The sequence below is a fragment of the Eulemur rufifrons genome, chromosome 6 (genome assembly GCF_041146395.1).
Source record: "Eulemur rufifrons isolate Redbay chromosome 6, OSU_ERuf_1, whole genome shotgun sequence".
Lineage (NCBI taxonomy): Eukaryota > Metazoa > Chordata > Mammalia > Primates > Lemuridae > Eulemur > Eulemur rufifrons.
Genome location: NC_090988.1, coordinates 30,866,733 through 30,884,947, shown reverse-complemented (window position 1 = coordinate 30,884,947; position 18,215 = coordinate 30,866,733). Strand labels below are relative to the sequence as shown.

The following is an 18,215-nucleotide window of genomic DNA, read 5'->3' as shown; positions in this document are numbered from 1 at the left end:
CCTACTAGGGCATTCACTTTGTTATTTTTTTTCTACAAACAAATATAGATTTCTACCGATTTTCCTACATATCCATGCAATTTTTATGAATAATTACACATATTTATGAGATTCTTAATAGGCTAATATCAAGATTAAATTCATAACCTTGGCCTGATTCATCCAACAACTAACCAATACTGGCAAGGCTAAGAGCGCAAAGCAGGAGATTTCTGCCAGCTACGATGATATGCCTTCCTGCCATAAACAACTGTAATTCTGAATTAAATATACAAAACAACTGCTTTTAGACATCAGATAACAAGTAGTATAGGATGTGATCTTAAAAAAGGGAAATAAATGAGATAAGCCTTATGATCACCAAGGCTTTCTACCTAGACATATTCTCTGGATAAGCCTCAAAAAACTCCACGAGTAGTCTAGCTGTCTGTCAAAAAAACTTAACACTCTCTTAAAGAAGACTATGACATCTACATATGCAATAACATAATGCTCAAAATGTTAATAATCAAAACTTACCAGATATATGAATAAGCAGGAAAATATGACCTATAACCAGGAGAAAATTAGTCAATATAATCAGACAGAAATAACAAAGATAATGGAATTAACAGACAAGGAATTTTAAACCATTTTTATAAATATTTTCAAGGAATTAAAATAAAAATTAACAATGAAGAAAAATAGTTTAAAAGTAACCAGATAGACCACCTAGATCTGAAAAATATAATATCTGAAATGAAAAATTTACTGGCTGGACTTAACAGTGCAGTCATTGTAGAAAAAAAAGATCACTGGACTTGAAGACATAACAGTAGAAATTATTCAAACTGAAGCATTAGGAGAAAAAAGGCTGGGCAAAAAAAGAACAGAGTGTTAATGAACTGTGAGACAATATCAATCAACACGTTTAATTAAAGTGCAACAAAGGGGGAGAGGAAATATTTAAAGAAACCATGGCTGAAAATATTTCTAATTTGATCAAAATTATGAATCCACATCCAAGAAGCTCAATGTACTCCAAGAAGGATAAGTGTGCATGCACACACATGTGTAGACACGCCACACAAAGACACATCAAAATCAAATTAAGCCAGAGGATAAAAAGATATGTTACAGGCAAGGGAACAAAGATAAAATGGACCACTAATACAACTTACAAACAAAACTTGAAGCTGATCATAATGTTTCATTGTTTAGGAAGGGGGAAAATTCTGGGGGAAAAAAAGTATAGTTTATGAAATCAGAAGTTGCCAAACTTCTTTTGAGGCACTTTGGGAGATGAGGCAATCACAGACCTGTGCAAACAGAAATGTTAGAGCTGTGGACATCATACTTATATCTAGAGGGAACTTCTAACCCAGATTTTTATGTCTCATTAGATGCAATCTCAAAAGAAGCCCTCCAGGCCTGGTTTCCTTATCATTATCAATCAAGATAACTCAATTCCAAGAACAGGCATTGAAGTGGATGTGCTTTGTTTTGTTCTCCTAACTGGGTTGAGTGAACATCACTTTGAGAAGAGCGCCAAAAGATATGACAATTAGGGAGTAAATACTAGAAATATAAAACTCTCATGAATCATTTTCAAGACTTATTTCACAATAATATGTCAATTAGAATTTGCTATATAAGCTTATTTCCTTGCTCTTGGTTTACTTCCTGGGCTAGAAAAAGAATGTATTTTTGTCTAGTATCATATTTAAATTGCCTAAAATTTGCGATAAATCTTAAGGGACACTAATTTTCTTTGATTTCATTCAACTTTTTGACTAGATTTACAATTTTAATGTCTTCTTAAAATTTATTTCTATATATGTGACACAGATTAATGCATTCTAGATATGTGTGAGAAATTAGAAATATTTTAAAACATTTACCATACATTGAAGTGATCATGAAATTTTATTAAAGATTGATAAATTTCAAGGGAATTTCAGTGAAATAGTGATGAGAATGTCTATGGAATTTATGGAAATTATTACTCTGCTATATCTCCAAAAAGGAGTCATTAAAGTCAATATTTGACCTTAAATTCCTACTTGAATTACTTGGGGAATTTAAATAATACCAACATATGGGCCCATCCATATATTGTATTAATCAGCAGAACCTGGGCATACATTTTCTTTTATTTTGAACCCCCTTTCAAGAAAAATGGCATACATATGGTTTACAAAGGTCCTTATATAATTCTAACATGCATCTAGAAAGGGTTGCTTACTAAACTCAACCTTACCATAGCCCACAAAATTAACTTTTATAAAAAGATGTAGCCCAGCTGGGCACAGTGGCTCACTCCTATAATCTTAGCACTTTGGGAGGCTGAGATGGGAGGATCACTTGAGGCCAGGAGTTTGAGATCAGCCTAAGCAAGAGCTAGGCCCTGTCTCTACTAAAAATAGAAAAATTAGCTGGGTGTGGTGGCTCGTGCCAGTAGTCCCAGCTACTCAGGAGGCTGAGGCAGGAGGATCGCTTGAGCCCAGGAGTTTGAGATTGCAATGAGCTATGATGATGCCACTGCTCAAAAAAAAAAAAAGATGTGGACCCTACCAACAGGAAGCTCACTCACATTGGGATCACAGAGCCTTTAGGAGCCTCATTCAAGTACAGGAAATGTTTCAGGAAAAAATACAATTTGTAAATAACTATTTTTCAGAATTTCACTTCTTGTTCTGAAACTGTCAAGAAACTTCATACTCTAAGTGGAATAGCAATAACAAAATTATTTTCTAAGATATAGCTGTGGCTAGAATAAGTAGGTAGTTACTTTAGGAGTTAAAATTAAAGCATGCATGCTTTAAGTCTTTGTTACCTTCTTATTTTTTACCCTGAGGATTGCTGCAATAAGGATTATTTCTATACCTACACTGTTTATAGTCTAGTAACGAATGGTGTGTTGAATCATTAATTTTGGCATTTAAAAATTTCTAAGCTATAAAACAATGTTCTCTGTTTTCCAGAAATTTTGTGATGAAGTTAATCAGATAACCAATTCTGAAACCCTCTCAAGTATAGACAGTCTTGAGGCTGCAGAGCATGAAGAAATATATTTAACACTTATTAAGGAGCCTTCTACATCAATCCAGCAGAATACCATTTCCCTCAAATCAGCAAATTTGCAATCAACTAATCTGAGCTGCCTTGATGAAGATAAACTGTCATTCTCTAAAACTCAACGTATAAATAATTGGCTTACCAATTTAGATGCTCCAGATACCCAGACTGTCACACCTTTCTCGGATATTTTGAGTAAATCCAATGTTTCACCTGCATGGGAATGTTTTAATAGTCAAGAACAAAATATATCTACTTTGAGTAGAACTGTGGAAAGACCCACAAATACTGCTGATAATTCAGTGGCCTTTGTATATAGTCCACCCATATTTGTAGTAGATAAAAAAAGTGAAAAGACCTCTGAAATTAGCACTATGAATACAATTGACTCCACTTCTGGAGCATTCAAAAGAGAGAGGTTATTAGTTACTGAGAACCCAACATTTAAATTCAGCAAAGCCTGGAGCACTTCAGATACTCTAGCCCAGGAAGTGGCTACCTTTTCAGACCAAGAGAAATATTCTGAATTAACTCAAGAAAATAGAACCACTTCAGTTCCTACTTCGTGCGTACCAGTGGCAACACCTTTAGTTTTGCCATCTAATACACCATCGGCTAAACCTTTAGCAAAGAATAATATATACATAAAAGAAATAGACCCAGTACAGTGTTCTGATAAGTTAGATGAATTGAAAGATGTTAAAGATGAAAAGATAAAATATTTTCATTGTAATAAGGCAGAGTTGCCTTTATTTTCAGACAGTTTTCAAGCTGCCTATATACCTCACAATCCTGATTCAAAATATGAAAAACAAAAATTAGCTGAAACATCAACATCATTGTCTAATGTAATTCCTAATTATGACTTAGTTGGCCAGCACAAGAAAATGAAATACAACATTCATGAGAGAAATGGTGTGAGGTTTCTTAAAGGTATTTTAAAGAAAGAATCTAAATATGAGCATGATTATCTTAAGGCACTAATTATAAATCAAGGCTTGAAGTTTGGAAATCGAAAAGCAGCAGCTATCAGAGATAGTATTGAGTTAACAAAGGAAAAAGAAAAAGGTGCAGAAATCACAAAGACTATTAAAAAACTGAGGTGGTTTGATCAGACTGGTGATATAGAAAACAGTGCTGAAGACCATCAGTCACCGAAGAATGAAACAGGAACGACTCAACAATGGCCTCAACAATTCCACATTAAAAGTGGTGCTGGCAGCAACACAATTAATGTTCCTGCTAGTGCTGAAAATTCTTCTGATAGAAAGAAGTCCGAGGATGATTATTTCTCAGAAAATGTCACTGCTTTAGGAGGATCTGGAACAGACCATGTCCCTTTGAATTGTTTTATACCTTCAGGTTGTAACTTTGCTAAACAAGCCTGGCCAGCCTCAAAAAAAGAGGAAAGTAAAATCTCTGTCCATAACGGTGATTCTAAAACCCAGAAAGGTAATCCACAAAGAGGTGGAGCAAAAGTAATTAGAAGAACAGGATCTGCAAAAGTCCAATCAGGCTATATATATACAAACAGAAGAGGCACTGTCATTCATCCACAGTCTGCAAGCAAAGTCAACACATTTATACGAGCTCAGGGTAAGCTAATTATGCCTCATCCTCCTCCTAAATCTACATCGAATATTAGAAGTGGTAAAAATATACAAGTGTCTCAGTGTCAATCAGTAATACCTGAAGATTCTCAAAACATTATGATACATAACTGTTTTAATTCAAAACATATCCTTCCAACAGAACACAATTCGAATCAGTGGAATCAAGAAAGTAGTCATCCACTCTCAAATGCTGGTTCTGACCTAGTCACTGTGATACCATCTTTACCATCTTATTATTCTTCTGAGTGCCAAACTTTAACAAAAATAAATTATTCAAATGGCACTCAAACAGTTGCCCAGCAAAGTGGGACATTATATTGTACACAAAGAAGTCCTGTTTATGAAGAAAGTTATCAGTCTGTGACTCTTAAAACTACTGAAGAAGAATCAGTTCCCTTGAGGAAAAGAGAGCATAATATCCTGCATCAAAATGAGAGGGCTGCTGGTAAGAATAAATTTATATTTTTTTTAGATAAAATGTACAACTTTTTAAATTAATGTGAAATTGTCCTTATTAAGATATGGCAATATATACTGTATAGATATTAATATTAAATAACTTAGCTTTATAGGAATAACTTACCCTCTTGAATATTGTAACTTTTTCTGTCTAGTAGCTGAAGCTTTTAAGAGAATGATCCAACCTTTGCTCAACTAAAATTAGAAAACTTTCTCCACTTTCATTTTTTTCCCATGAGGGAGGACAAGGAATAGGATCCGATTCTTGTCCCATATTATTCTATCTTTACTATTGTAGTCAAATTTTCTGTCAAGGTAAGCACAATGAAAAATATTGCTTAAATTTATTCTAAACAAGTGAATACATGTAGTATTATATATTCCTTTATTTTTCCTTAAAATGTTTGTTAAATTGAATTGGTATAAGCTGATAGTAGATATACCTAATTCATTCGCCCGTTCCTTTTTCAAAAGTACGACAGCTCTGCTTTATCTGCTATGTATATTGGTTTTTCATGTGGAGAAAAAAATGATATCATTGCCTTAAAATTTTTTGAAAATTAATTCCCTATAAAATACCATTGCCCTTAGTAGCTGGTTGACTCCTCATGAAGCTACTTTCCTCTTTTGAGAGAATGGACTAGTAAGAATCCATCCAACAAGTAGGAATCAGTTGTCTTTTGAGAAATAGTTAGGACTGGGGCACGGAGACATTCAGAAAAGCAACTCTTCTTTTTCCAAAGATATGAATAAATATTAGTATATAAAGAGAGAGTTTAAAATTTAATATTCAAAGTCTTCAATTAGATCATGAGCTTTTAAGGACAAGAGACATTTTTGTAATTCATCACTCTATCCCAGGTCTAAGTGCCTGGCACTTAGTAGTCACCCAGACTTTTCTTGAATTGAACGATACAAGCCACATTAGCAGATGGGAAGCTAAATGCAAAGACTATAATCTAAAAATCTTCAGTCTTGTCTACAAAAATCTAGATTTTAAAAAAATTATTTTTCTCACTAAAAGCTTCATTCTCTTCATTCATTTTACAATGTAACTTTAATTTTCTCAATACTTTCAAAAAATAAAGGTATCATACAGATTAGATATTCTAAAATAAATAATGGTAAATAATAATGGTTACCTTTTTTGAGTTTCTACTCTTTGGCAGTCATAAGACTAGGTGCCTTACACTTCTTGTTTCATTTAAACCTTATAACAACACTGAGAAATAAGTATTTTTTAAAACCCTATTTTGCAAAGGAAACAGAATTGCCCAGGGTCAAGAGCTAGTAAAGAGCAGAATTGGTATTTTGACCCAAATCTCTATGGCTCCAAGTCTTGTACTTTTTCTACTAAAACTATATAATAAATATAGTTATTAAGCAAATATTACATATCAGACTTTGTGCTAACCAGGAAAATACTAGGAAACTTATGTACAAAATAGCTTATGTACAAAAGGGTAGCATATTAAAGTTCTCTCATTCTCTGATAAAAGAATGGGATGCATATATTAAACTAGAGAAATTATTATTTTCCTGACATTTAATCAAAGGAGGTAGTTCTCTCAGGGATCTTTGTATAAGGGACATTGGGAAATGTAATGAATTTTAACATTTTTAGCCATGTTTTTAAAGAGACAGAAATTTTCAAGCTGTTGTATATATCTATACCTCTTAATACAATGATTGCATTTAGAATATCTAATACTAATAATACTACTTTATATGTTCAGTCATTTAAGCTTTTTTTTCAAGCTATTTAAGTACCAAACATTTCAAGTGAACCCTTTGCTAATACTGGATTATAGTTCAGTGAGCATTTGTTTTTGTTTTGTTTTTTTCCTACTCTCCTATTTGCCAGGTCGTTCTATTCTCACACTCTTATGTGCTCAGAGTTGACAGTTGTGGAGGGCATCTTGCTCTTTATTAGCATTCTCAGAACATTCTAGAACTCTCTAGAAAAAACTCTATTCCCATGAAGTCTAAGCCATTCAACCATACCACCACCTGATTTCTCAAGTCATTTCCCCACTAGAAGATGACTTTGGCATCTGGTTCACAGTCTTCATTTCTGTGCAGAGTGTTTGCCATCATACTGGATAAATCAACTTTCACGTGCATGAGCAACACAACACCCTGAACTCTCTGAATCCTTTTTCATCTTTAATGACTCTATACCATTCTGCCTCAGCTACCCATTCCCTTTGTCATATAATGGACCTTGTCAACATTCATATCTCCTGTGCTTCTAAAATCAGTAAGTCAAGCACATTCTCCTCTCTACCTACAGTCTCCTATTTTCTCTACCCTTACTCCTACCGTTCTTCTTTCTCACTGAGATCTTTAGTCCATAATTTTCTCTGCTTTCTCATTTGAATTCATCAGCTCTATTTTTATTTTCTACTCCTTATCCAGCTTAGATTTAATAGCCTATGGTTTCAACAATTTTTATGCCAGTATCCTAAACTCTTTGCCACTTGGTCTTTTTTGTCACACCAATGAAGCAACCCTCCCTCCCTGGGGCGGGGGGAAGAAGGGGGTACAAATTATCTACTTTCTCTCTGACTGCTCCTAAGTAGCAGAGAGAAGTCACACAATGTGGCAGGCCCATAGATTACACTGTAGATTCATGATCATCAGCCTCTGATGACCAACATTACTGATTATTCCTACTGTTTCTCTGTTAAATTCACTCTCCATTCTTTGCAATAACTATTTCAGGCATTTCTTCTTCCCAAATATCCAATCTCTCCACTTCTCCTTTCCTATCTAATACTTTTACCTACTCATTTTTCCCAGGCCATATTTCAAAGGGAATAAATAACAAAAATGAGCAGAAAGTTGTAGAATATACGTTAGAATAATTATAAAAATAAGTTCCAGTATTTAATAGTATAGTAGGGAAATTATAGTTAACAATAATTCATTATAGGCCGGGCGCGGTGGCTCACGCCTGTAATCCTAGCACTCTGGGAGGCCGAGGTGGGCAGATCGTTTGAGCTCAGGAGTTCGAGACCAGCCTGAGCAAGAGCGAGACCCCACCTCTACTAAAAATAGAAAGAAATTATATGGACAGCTAAAAATATATATAGAAAAAATTAGCCGGGCATGATGGTGCATGCCTGTAGTCCCAGCTACTCGGGAGGCTGAGACAGGAGGATCCCTTGAGCTCAGGAGTTTGAGGTTGCTGTGAGCTAGGCTGACGCCATGGCACTCACTCTAGCCTGGGCAACAGAGTGAGACTCTGTCTCAAAAAAAAAAAAAAATAATAATAATAATAATTCATTATATATTTCAAAATAGCTAGAAGGGGAGAATTGTAGTGTTCTCACACAAAGAAAAGATAAATGTTTGAGGTGATAAATATCCCAATTACTCTGTTTGATCATTACACTAAAATCAACAATATTTAAATCAAAAAGAAGGGCATGATCTCAGAACCACAGTTTTTAAAAATATAAGATGATCATATGAATTAAATGCTATAGATTTGAAAATGTAGATTAGTTGGATAAATTTCTACAGAAATCATTAATTATCAAAATTGCCTTAAGAAGAAATAGCTTTCTATAATAAATGAATAAAAAATATTATGTATTAACAACATATAAAATACTTTTGCTCTCATATATTATTAGTAATGCTCTGAATGCTTGATTTTCTAATGTCCTATCAATCATGAGGACTTCATTCCATATATCATTAGCTAATATCTCACAGCATAATATACAATTAAGGTAACAGTTTTTTTGATAATTCTTGAATTTATGATACTTTGTTACAGATGTGCTGTCATTGTCATTATGTGGCAGAGTTTGTAATGAAAATAAAAAATGTGTCAGCTCTGCTATTTTTTTAACCTATCTTTGCAATATTGTTATTTTTGATCTATGATTTTGCAAGAATGTTTTTAATTAGTCTTATAAAAAGCATAGTATGTTTTTAATTAAATAATCATACAAAAAGCATAGAAAAATAATATAATAAACATCTGTGTACCTACCGCTCACCTTAAATAAAAGATTACACATACAGTGGAAGCCCTACAAAAGTTTTTTCAGTCACTTTCCTCTTTTGTGAGGGCTTGTTAAGATACCTAGTAGGTATGCATAAATCCACTTACCTGGGTACACATAAATTTTAGAAACATTGCAGGAAGCTGAAGAGCACTAATGAATGATGCCATTATGATGGTGGCAGTGAGAGCACTGCCATCCTCACACTTGAAACTTCTCTCGTTTTAAGATAACTGAGTTTACTGCATACAATATATAACCATCTTCCTTGAAAACTAACAAGGGTGCCAGTGTCAACCATATATGACATAAGTTTAATTTCTAATTTTTAAATACTAAATATAAATTGGAATTCTAACATGTTTTTTTACCACACCAGTGGATTATCTTACATAACCTTCTGGTGTTCCAGCACCATGCTCTGGAGGTCACCGCTCTAAACTATCAACCCCTCAAAAGCAGGGATTTTATTAAATTCATCGTTGTAACTATGCTATGCATAGAACATGTAAGAGGAGCTCAATAAAATCTGCTGACTGACTAAAATTTACAGAATTTTCTGTGATGTTTGAAGGTAACGTGACAGTTTGCAGTGGATATGTATTATCTACTCAACTTGCATAATTTTTGATATTGTGCTGGCATTTGTTTAAGATTCTACTGTTATGAGAAGAAAACGAATTGTCGAAAATAAACGGAAAAGTCTTTTAGAGAAGAAAAGACAAAACTCTGGATCTGTAGGACAGAAGTATGATAAGCAAATGAATGTAAGTACAGTATTAATAAAAATCTCTATTCAACTGTGAAGAATTACTTGGAAAACAGAATGCTCTTACAGGACTGTGCTGTAAACTGTATACCACAACATAAATATAAATATATGTGAAGCAGTCTTGGAATCTTTATGCTAAGAGCTTATTGTACTATACCTATTTGCTACATTCTATAATAATTAGTATATAATCAGTTACTAATGAGGATTTTAAACCAACTTTAAGAAATCACTATTATTTTCTTTGTCATTATTAATAGCCAATGCTAGAAAAAATGAGGTCATTTACAACAAAATTCAACAAAGTTATTTTAATATACATTAAAAAAGAAAGGTAAATTAGAGGCATACATAGAGGAAGCAAGTATGCTAATCATAAAGACTAATATAATTCCATGTGATTGAATATCCTATTTGGATCTGAGCTTCCTGGAAGACATGGCAAAAAGGAAAATTGGATGACTTATGTAATTCTCAGTGGGTGTTGATAATGATGTTGTTGTTTTGGATATAATATTTTAAAAGACATTTGTCATCGAGGACCTTTTATAGGGGACTTTGAAGTAAATAATGAATATGTTCCTAGTAACAGTTCAACAACAAATGAATAGTTTCACATGGCTGTTTGTGATAGAGATCTTCAATAAAGGCCAAAAGCATAATAACAATTTAAAAATAAGTAGAGGCAATTCTGTGAGAGCTAAGTAAATGTGGTCTAAATATGACATTTTCTAGATGTCTAACTTGATCCAAGGATTGACTTTAAGAATATTAAGTCTTTATGGATAAGTAAATAACATTTCACTCGGAGTTTCTACTTTAAATATCACTTCTGACTTTTTAAAGAGAACTTGAATAAGGTATCTTATGAAGAATTTACATTCCAAGTTATAGGTTGATGGTCCTATCATTTGTATATTATAGGAAGTAGTGATTTTTATATATATGGATAAGATGATTATTATAATACGGAGAACAATCAACCTTGATCTAATCTTATCAGCAAAACAAGTCATTTAGTTATATATTTATGAAAATAAAGTTAGTCACATTACCAACATAGTCTTATTGCTTAATAACATAATAATTACGAAAATAACTTCCTGATTACAAATACAATAGTACCTAAGTCCTTCTATTTTAGCTTCCATATTGTTCCCATTAAACATTGCAAAATCCATAAAGTGAAAACATCTTTTACCCTTATTTTTCATTTTTATTAATATTTTTTTTAAGTCTAAAGGTACTATATAGTTGCTATAACCAAAAAAATGAACTAAATTCTAAATGCCTGTTAGTAGTGCCCTTTTTAAATTTATTCTTATTTTACTATTTTCTATTCTATCTCTTGCTCCTTTGCATTCTGTCTTACTATCTTCAGAGTCCACTTTTGTCCTCCTTTCCAGAAGCCTCAATCCCACTTTCACATACACGTCTTCCACTCACACATCTGCTTACACATCTTCCGAAGTCTTGTTAGTCTTAGAATAGGTCAGTGTTCCTGAATCAAAATTTTTCATTCTTATTATTTTGTTTTGTTTTGTTTTGTTTTTTACCAAATGACCCTTATGCCACTTATTATTTTGTTTTGTTTTTTATTCCAGAGCCTAACCCAGGGTTCAGTTATTACAGTAGTGGCCCTTGTCACCTTGTATTGGGAAATGTATTTTATCATACTGGATTTTCTCCAGCCCACCACTTCTATGTGGGAAAAATCTAACGAAAGGTGGAAAAAGCACAATTGCCACTTTGCATCAGGGTTTCAGTCCAAGGTATCTCATTCATGTCTCTAGTGGAGATCAGGGAAGACTGTGAGAGCTATTGAAGGAGAGGTGTTGCAAAAATCTGCAGTTACTCTTCAGATCAGACTGAACAAAGGTTAGGTATAGTCATAGCCAGGCAGTGTTATCTTAGAGAAAACAATCATTTCTTAAAGTGAAACAGAATAAGAATAAAGAAAGAAAGTAGATCACATTCAGGGAAGAAGAGATGGTATATCTCAGAAAGTGTTGAATAGGTGCACTTATTGCCAATGCTCTGAGATTTCCCTTTTCCAGGTTCTAAGCAGCATTGGGTCAGCTATTTCTATTTTAAGCTTTGTCAAATAAGATACTTATCTATCCTTGGCATTAGCCATAATCAGAGGCTTTTGTCTAGTGATTCACCCTTACAATGATAAACCAAGTGGGCTATAAACTTTAAAGTAATTTCTTGCCTTTCCTTTAATTAGCACTTTTGATTACCACTCAACTTACTTTACCTCTTCAAATATCCAAGACAACATCACAACCTGAAATTTTTTTGGTGGACATAAAAAACATTTTTTAAAAATATTCAGTTGTGATAAAAAGGCTTCATTTCAGTAATTCTTGATTTCATCTCCAAATGAAAAAAGAAAGTATACAAGCCACATAAACAATGATAGCTGAAAATATATACAGCAACTAAAAGGTTTTTAAAAGTCCATGTACATATTATGAATTTTAAATATGGAATTATGTTTTAATTCAATATTCTATTTTTATAGAATTTTAGACAAGGTATACAGCTAAGTTCAAGTGAGCCAAAACAAACTACAAGGGGTACTTCTAATATTGAAGAAGGTATGTTTTAGTTTAAACGTTTTCCTCCAATCTTGTTCCCAGTGATTTTTTCTTCCTTGTATGTATATTCCCAGGTGCTTAGATATTATGTGATTGTTAAGCCTCCATTTAGAAGCTGAACTTTCCTCACCCCTGCACATCCAGGTTATTGCCAGAGTTTCTTTATTCTAAGTAATAACGTACTGAACATCTTTCTAATCAATCTATTTCCTGACTTTTCAATTATTTCTGTAGGATACATTCCCAAAATTAAAATTAAAGTAACTTACATGTAATTGGCATCCAGTAAATATTTGCTGAATGAAACTCTGTGTATTAAATGAATACTGGATCAAAGGAAATAAGCATTGATATAGCTTTTCATACATATTTTTAAAGTATTTTCCTGAAAAGCATTCATTCAAAATTCTTCTGGTGGTGTATGTCCAGTGGTGTATGTCAGCTTGAGGTAGGATCTTCAAATATTTGTTTATATGATAGGCAAAGAAATCATATTTTATTAGTTTTGATTTTTATTAATAATATATTTAATTGTTTTTGTATGTATTTTTTTGGTAAATTGTCTCTTCATGTTCTTTTCCTTAAATACTAGAGTTTTGAAATTTTCTTACTGATTTCTGCAAATTCTTTAAATATCAAGGATTCTAACTGTTATATTAGTTATAAATGTTTTCTCTATTATTTGCATCTTGTTCTACTTATGTTATATTTTTACATATATAAGTTTTAATTTTTATTTGTTTGTCCAATAGATGATTGTTGAGAGCTAATTTTCTGCTTATAAGTACATATTGGATATACAGGTTGAGCATCTCTAACCCAAAAATCCAAAATCCAAAACTTTTTGAGAACTGACTTGCTGCCGTAAGTGGAAAATTCCACACCTGACCTTATGTGATGGGTCACAGTCAAAACACAGGCACACAACATACAGTTTATTCAGCATTCCCAAGGTGAAAAAGACCTTCCCAACTCCCTTCATCTGTGTTATATCTTTTCCATGCATGCCCAGATTTCTGCACACAAGCATGCCCACAAAGAGTAATGAAATAGCACATGTGCAGGCCAGGTGTGCCAACAACAAGCAGGTTCCTTACTGAGACCCCACATGGGACCAAGACCTAGATGCATTACTTTTTTCTTATTCTCTGCTTTATGATATAGAGATATTGTTGAAAATGTCAAAAAGGCCTGCACATACCCCTATGAGTGACAATGATAAGAAAAGAAGAAGACTTTATATTTATCTATAGCATAGAAAGTTAAGCTGTTGTAGAAACTGGACAGCAGTGTAAATGTGAAACATCTAATAGAAAAGTATGGTATTGGAATGACCACATATGTGATCTGAAGAAACAGAAAAATAAACTGTTGAAGTTCTATGATGAAAGTTATGAACAGAAGTTAATGAAAAATAGAAAAATACTGCATGAAGCTAAAAATGAAGATCTTAATCATGCATTGAGGTATTGCGAGAGTGGATCTCTTGGCATCACAATGAACACATGCCACTTAATATGGTATGCTGATCATGAAACAAGCAAAGATCTATCATGAGGAACTGAAAATTGAATGGAATGTGAATATTACACAGGCAGGCTACAGAAATTTAAGATAAGGCACAGCATTAAATTTTTAAAGATTTTTGATGATAAAGCATCTGCTGATCACAAAGCAGTGGAGAAATTCATTGAAGATTTGCCAAGGTTGTTGCTGATGAAAATTTGACACCAAAACAAGTATATAATGATCGTGAAGTATCAATGTTTTGGCATTATTGTCCCAGAAAGACACTGACTACAGCAGATGAGACAGTCCCTATAAGAATTACTACTGGCAAGGACTGGATAACTATGTTGGGATGTGCTAATGCAGCCAGCACACGTAAGTGTAAACTTGCTGTGATAGGCAAAAGCTTGCATCCTTGCTGTTTCTAAGAAGTGAATTTCTCACCAGTCTATTATATGCTGACAAAAAGGTCTGGATCACCAGGAACATCTTTTCTGATTGGTTTCACAAACATTTTGTACCAGGGAAGCTGCACTGAATGAATGACAACTGCAAGATTTTGTTATTCCCTGACAACTGTTCTGCTGAAATTCTTATCAAAAATAATGTTTATGCCATGTACTTTCCCCCAAAATGTGACTTCATTAATTCAGCCAGGTGACCAGGGTATCCTTAGATCAATGAAGAGTAAATATAAAAACACTTTCTTGAACAGAATGCTAGCAGCAGTGAACAAAGGCATGGGTGTGGAAGGTTTTTAAAAGGAGGTTAGCATGAAGGATATACTGTTGCCAACACTTGGAACACAGTGACTAAAGACATGGTTGTGCATGTCTTGCACAACCTCTGGCAGGCGACTATGTTCAGTGATGATGATGAACAAAGTGGTGACTTTGAAGGATTCCCTATGTCAAGTGAGGAAAAAAATGATGTCTGACCTCCTTACATATGCAAAAATTACGCCTTCAGAGTCCATCAGTAAGCCGGAAGAAGGGGATGTCAAAGAAGTTTTTAACACCGATAATGAGGCTCCAGTTACTCATTCATTGACTGATGGTGAAATAGCTGAAATGGTTCTAAATCCAGGTGATCGTGATAATAATGATGATGAAGATGACATTGTTAACACTGCAAGAAAAAGTGCCTATTGACAACATGGTGAAAATATGTGATGGGCTTATTGAAGGACTAGATCAGATTGTATTAATAACAACAAGAAATCGTGTCAGTTTCTAAAATCAAAGATAGGCTTCTAAGACAAGAAAATGTTGTTGATGAGGCAGATGACTCTGAAGGAAACATTTAGAAAAGTCATCCAGTAGAATGCCTCCTCATCCCTAGAAAACCCACTCCTGGTCCATGAACTGCTTCTGATGTTTCTTCTCACCAAAAAAAAAAAAAAGAGAGAGACAGTGTACAGTAACCTTTTAATCAAAACGCTGCATCATAGGTGGAGACTGAAAGCCTGCTATTGTTTGTTGTAGCTGCTGTTTAACAGCTGACTAGTGATGCTTCTGTGCTGCTTAGTTGTTATCCTGAACACATAATTTTTCACTATATTTTTGGCGTGCCATATTTTTTACTGTTAAGTACTTAAGTGTGAATAAATTTGAAAAAATGATTGCTCATCAGTAGCATATGAATTGAGTCAGGAATGTTGGTGATGCCAAACAACCACAGATTGTCCACATGGGTGACTGAGATAGTGATACCTTTGCTTTCTGATGGTTCAATATACACTAACTTTATTTCATGCACAAAATTATTTTAAAATATTGTATAAAATTATCCTTCAGCTATGTATAAGGTACATATGAAACAAATGAATTTCATTTTTAAACTTGAGTCCTATCCCCAAGATATCTCATTATGTATATGAAAATATACCAAAATTCTAAAAAATCCAAAAATCTGAAACACTTCTGATCTGAAGCATTTCAGATAAGGGATACTCAACCTGTACAATAATGAACAAAACATACAAAAGTATTGCCCTTCAGAAATTTAAAGTCTATTAGAGAAGGCTGACCTTAAGTAAACATGTTTTAGTCTTTTCTTAGTGATTTCGCCATTACTTTTAAGTTCAAAGAACTTTCCCAATACAGAAATTTGGAAATGTTTGTTTCTTTTTCTTTTATATTGCTTTAGTTATTAGGTTGATTTCTTAATTTTAACTCTTTAATTTCTTTGGAATTTGTTTAAATGCACAGTTTGAAACTCCAAATTGATTCTTTTATAAGCAACAAATTATTGAATCATCTTTCCCTTCTCAAGATTTTGAAGCTTCTTTGATCATATATTCTTATATCTAATTGAGTTTGTTTCTAGACTGTCAGTTCTGTTCAGCTGATTATCAAATTTTCTAATCTTTCCTAAAGTTCCTTTTCACTTAGTGTTTATTTATAGTTTATTATAACTGCTATAATAAAGACAATCTTCTTCATCTCCTTTTTGTACCACCAATGAATAACAAACACACAACACAAAAACCATATTACCTAAACTTAATGTATTTTTTTCTTTAGTTCAGGTAACACTCTAAGAATTTTTATTAACTCACTGCCATCATTTTGAATATCTTTTTTTTTTTTTTTTTTGAGACAGAGTCTCACTCTGTTGCCCAGGCTAGAGTGAGTGCCGTGGCGTCAGCCTAGCTCACAGCAACCTCAAACTCCTGAGCTCAAGGGATCCTCCTGCCTCAGCCTCCCGAGTAGCTGGGACTACAGGCATGCACCACCATGCCCGGCTAATTTTTTCTATATATATTTTTAGCTGTCCATATAATTTCTTTCTATTTTTAGTAGAGATGGGGTCTCACTCTTGCTCAGGCTGGTCTCGAACTCCTGAGCTCAAAGGATCCGCCCACCTCGGCCTCCCAGAGTGCTAGGATTACAGGCGTGAGCCACCGCGCCCGGCCTGAATATCTTTTTTTAAATTAAGCATGGGAAAATGCTAGATAGAGGATCCTGATAAGTAAAATCCAAAGTAACAGAATATTTACTGAGTTTCTGTTTGTGAAATGAATACATACAGACATATATCAGTTAAGTATGTATCAGGGATGATGTCAAAGACAAAAAAGGATGAAAGAATGATTGATGTAAACTTTCTGTAGTTTCAGATAGTACCTCTGAGTTTTTGATGGCTGAAAACCTAGTGAAAGCATCAGTACCTGAGGATGAAATTCTAACTGTCATGAATAGCAAGCAGCTACAGAAACCAAATATGGCTTTAAATGAGACACAGCAACTCAACATCTGCACACTGTCAGCCGAAGAACAGAAGATTCTACAGTCCCTTAATCGTCTCAATGAAAGGTTACACTGTAAGTATGGAAGAACAACTTCTGTAAGAAATGTTGTATTTTTTACTTAGACAATTTTGATTTAAACTTTAATTTAAAAATCGGAAATAAAAATATAAAATGTATCCAGATTATCACCTAGTTAATTTAGTAGAAATAACTGAGAATATATTTGAATATACCATACTATTTCAAGTATACCATATCATTTATGATGATGCCAATTTCTTTGCCAGGCTTAACTGTCTTTTAGGAATATGTGAATAGACTTCTGTTTCAGCAGTGGACAGGCTAGGTATCTATCCTGACCATCCATCAAAACAACCATAAATTTTTAATTATTTTAAAAACTTTAAATACCGTGGTGAGCCAGTAAGAATGTAAGGAATTCTTAAGACCAAGAACTAAATATAGATAAGAGCCAAGAAAGATAAGGAGAGTGTTGCAGCTGGCTTTTGTCCTGAGGATATTTAACTCATGGAGTGAAATTGAACTTTGCTTTGCTTTTCATGCCTCACAGAAAAAAAGGGAAATGGAGACAAAACCCAGGGTCTACTTAAGATGAGTAGTCTTATAGAAGATCCTCTCATCATAAAGCTAGGCCACCCAAAGAGCTAATGCCCTACATATACGTTCACAGAAAAGATGGGAAAGGGTGGGGAGGAGAATTAAAAATAAAGCTTGCATTTCTTGAACTTCAGTGTTGTGCAGATAATGGAGGAGAAATCATCCCTGAGAATTTGGAACCATACCCTAGTTAAGTATCACACTAATTTATAGTCATAATTATATTGCTTGAGTGGTCCTTAAAACCTCAAGCAAAGAATTTAATTTAGAATGATCCCAAACTGGTAGTATCCCAAAACACCTGGAAAAAGT

General features: G+C 33.7%; 1 protein-coding gene across 1 annotated transcript in view; it reads left to right on the top strand.

Moving 5' to 3' along the window:
* Positions 1-18,215, top strand: part of CEP126 (centrosomal protein 126) — a 113,294-nt gene that overhangs the window by 38,925 nt on the left and 56,154 nt on the right. Inside the window, exons 6-9 of the mRNA XM_069470474.1 lie at positions 2,964-5,115; positions 9,803-9,915; positions 12,448-12,523; positions 17,148-17,357. Of these exons, the coding sequence (XP_069326575.1) occupies positions 2,964-5,115; positions 9,803-9,915; positions 12,448-12,523; positions 17,148-17,357 (2,551 nt within the window). The remainder of the gene's footprint in view (positions 1-2,963; positions 5,116-9,802; positions 9,916-12,447; positions 12,524-17,147; positions 17,358-18,215) is intronic.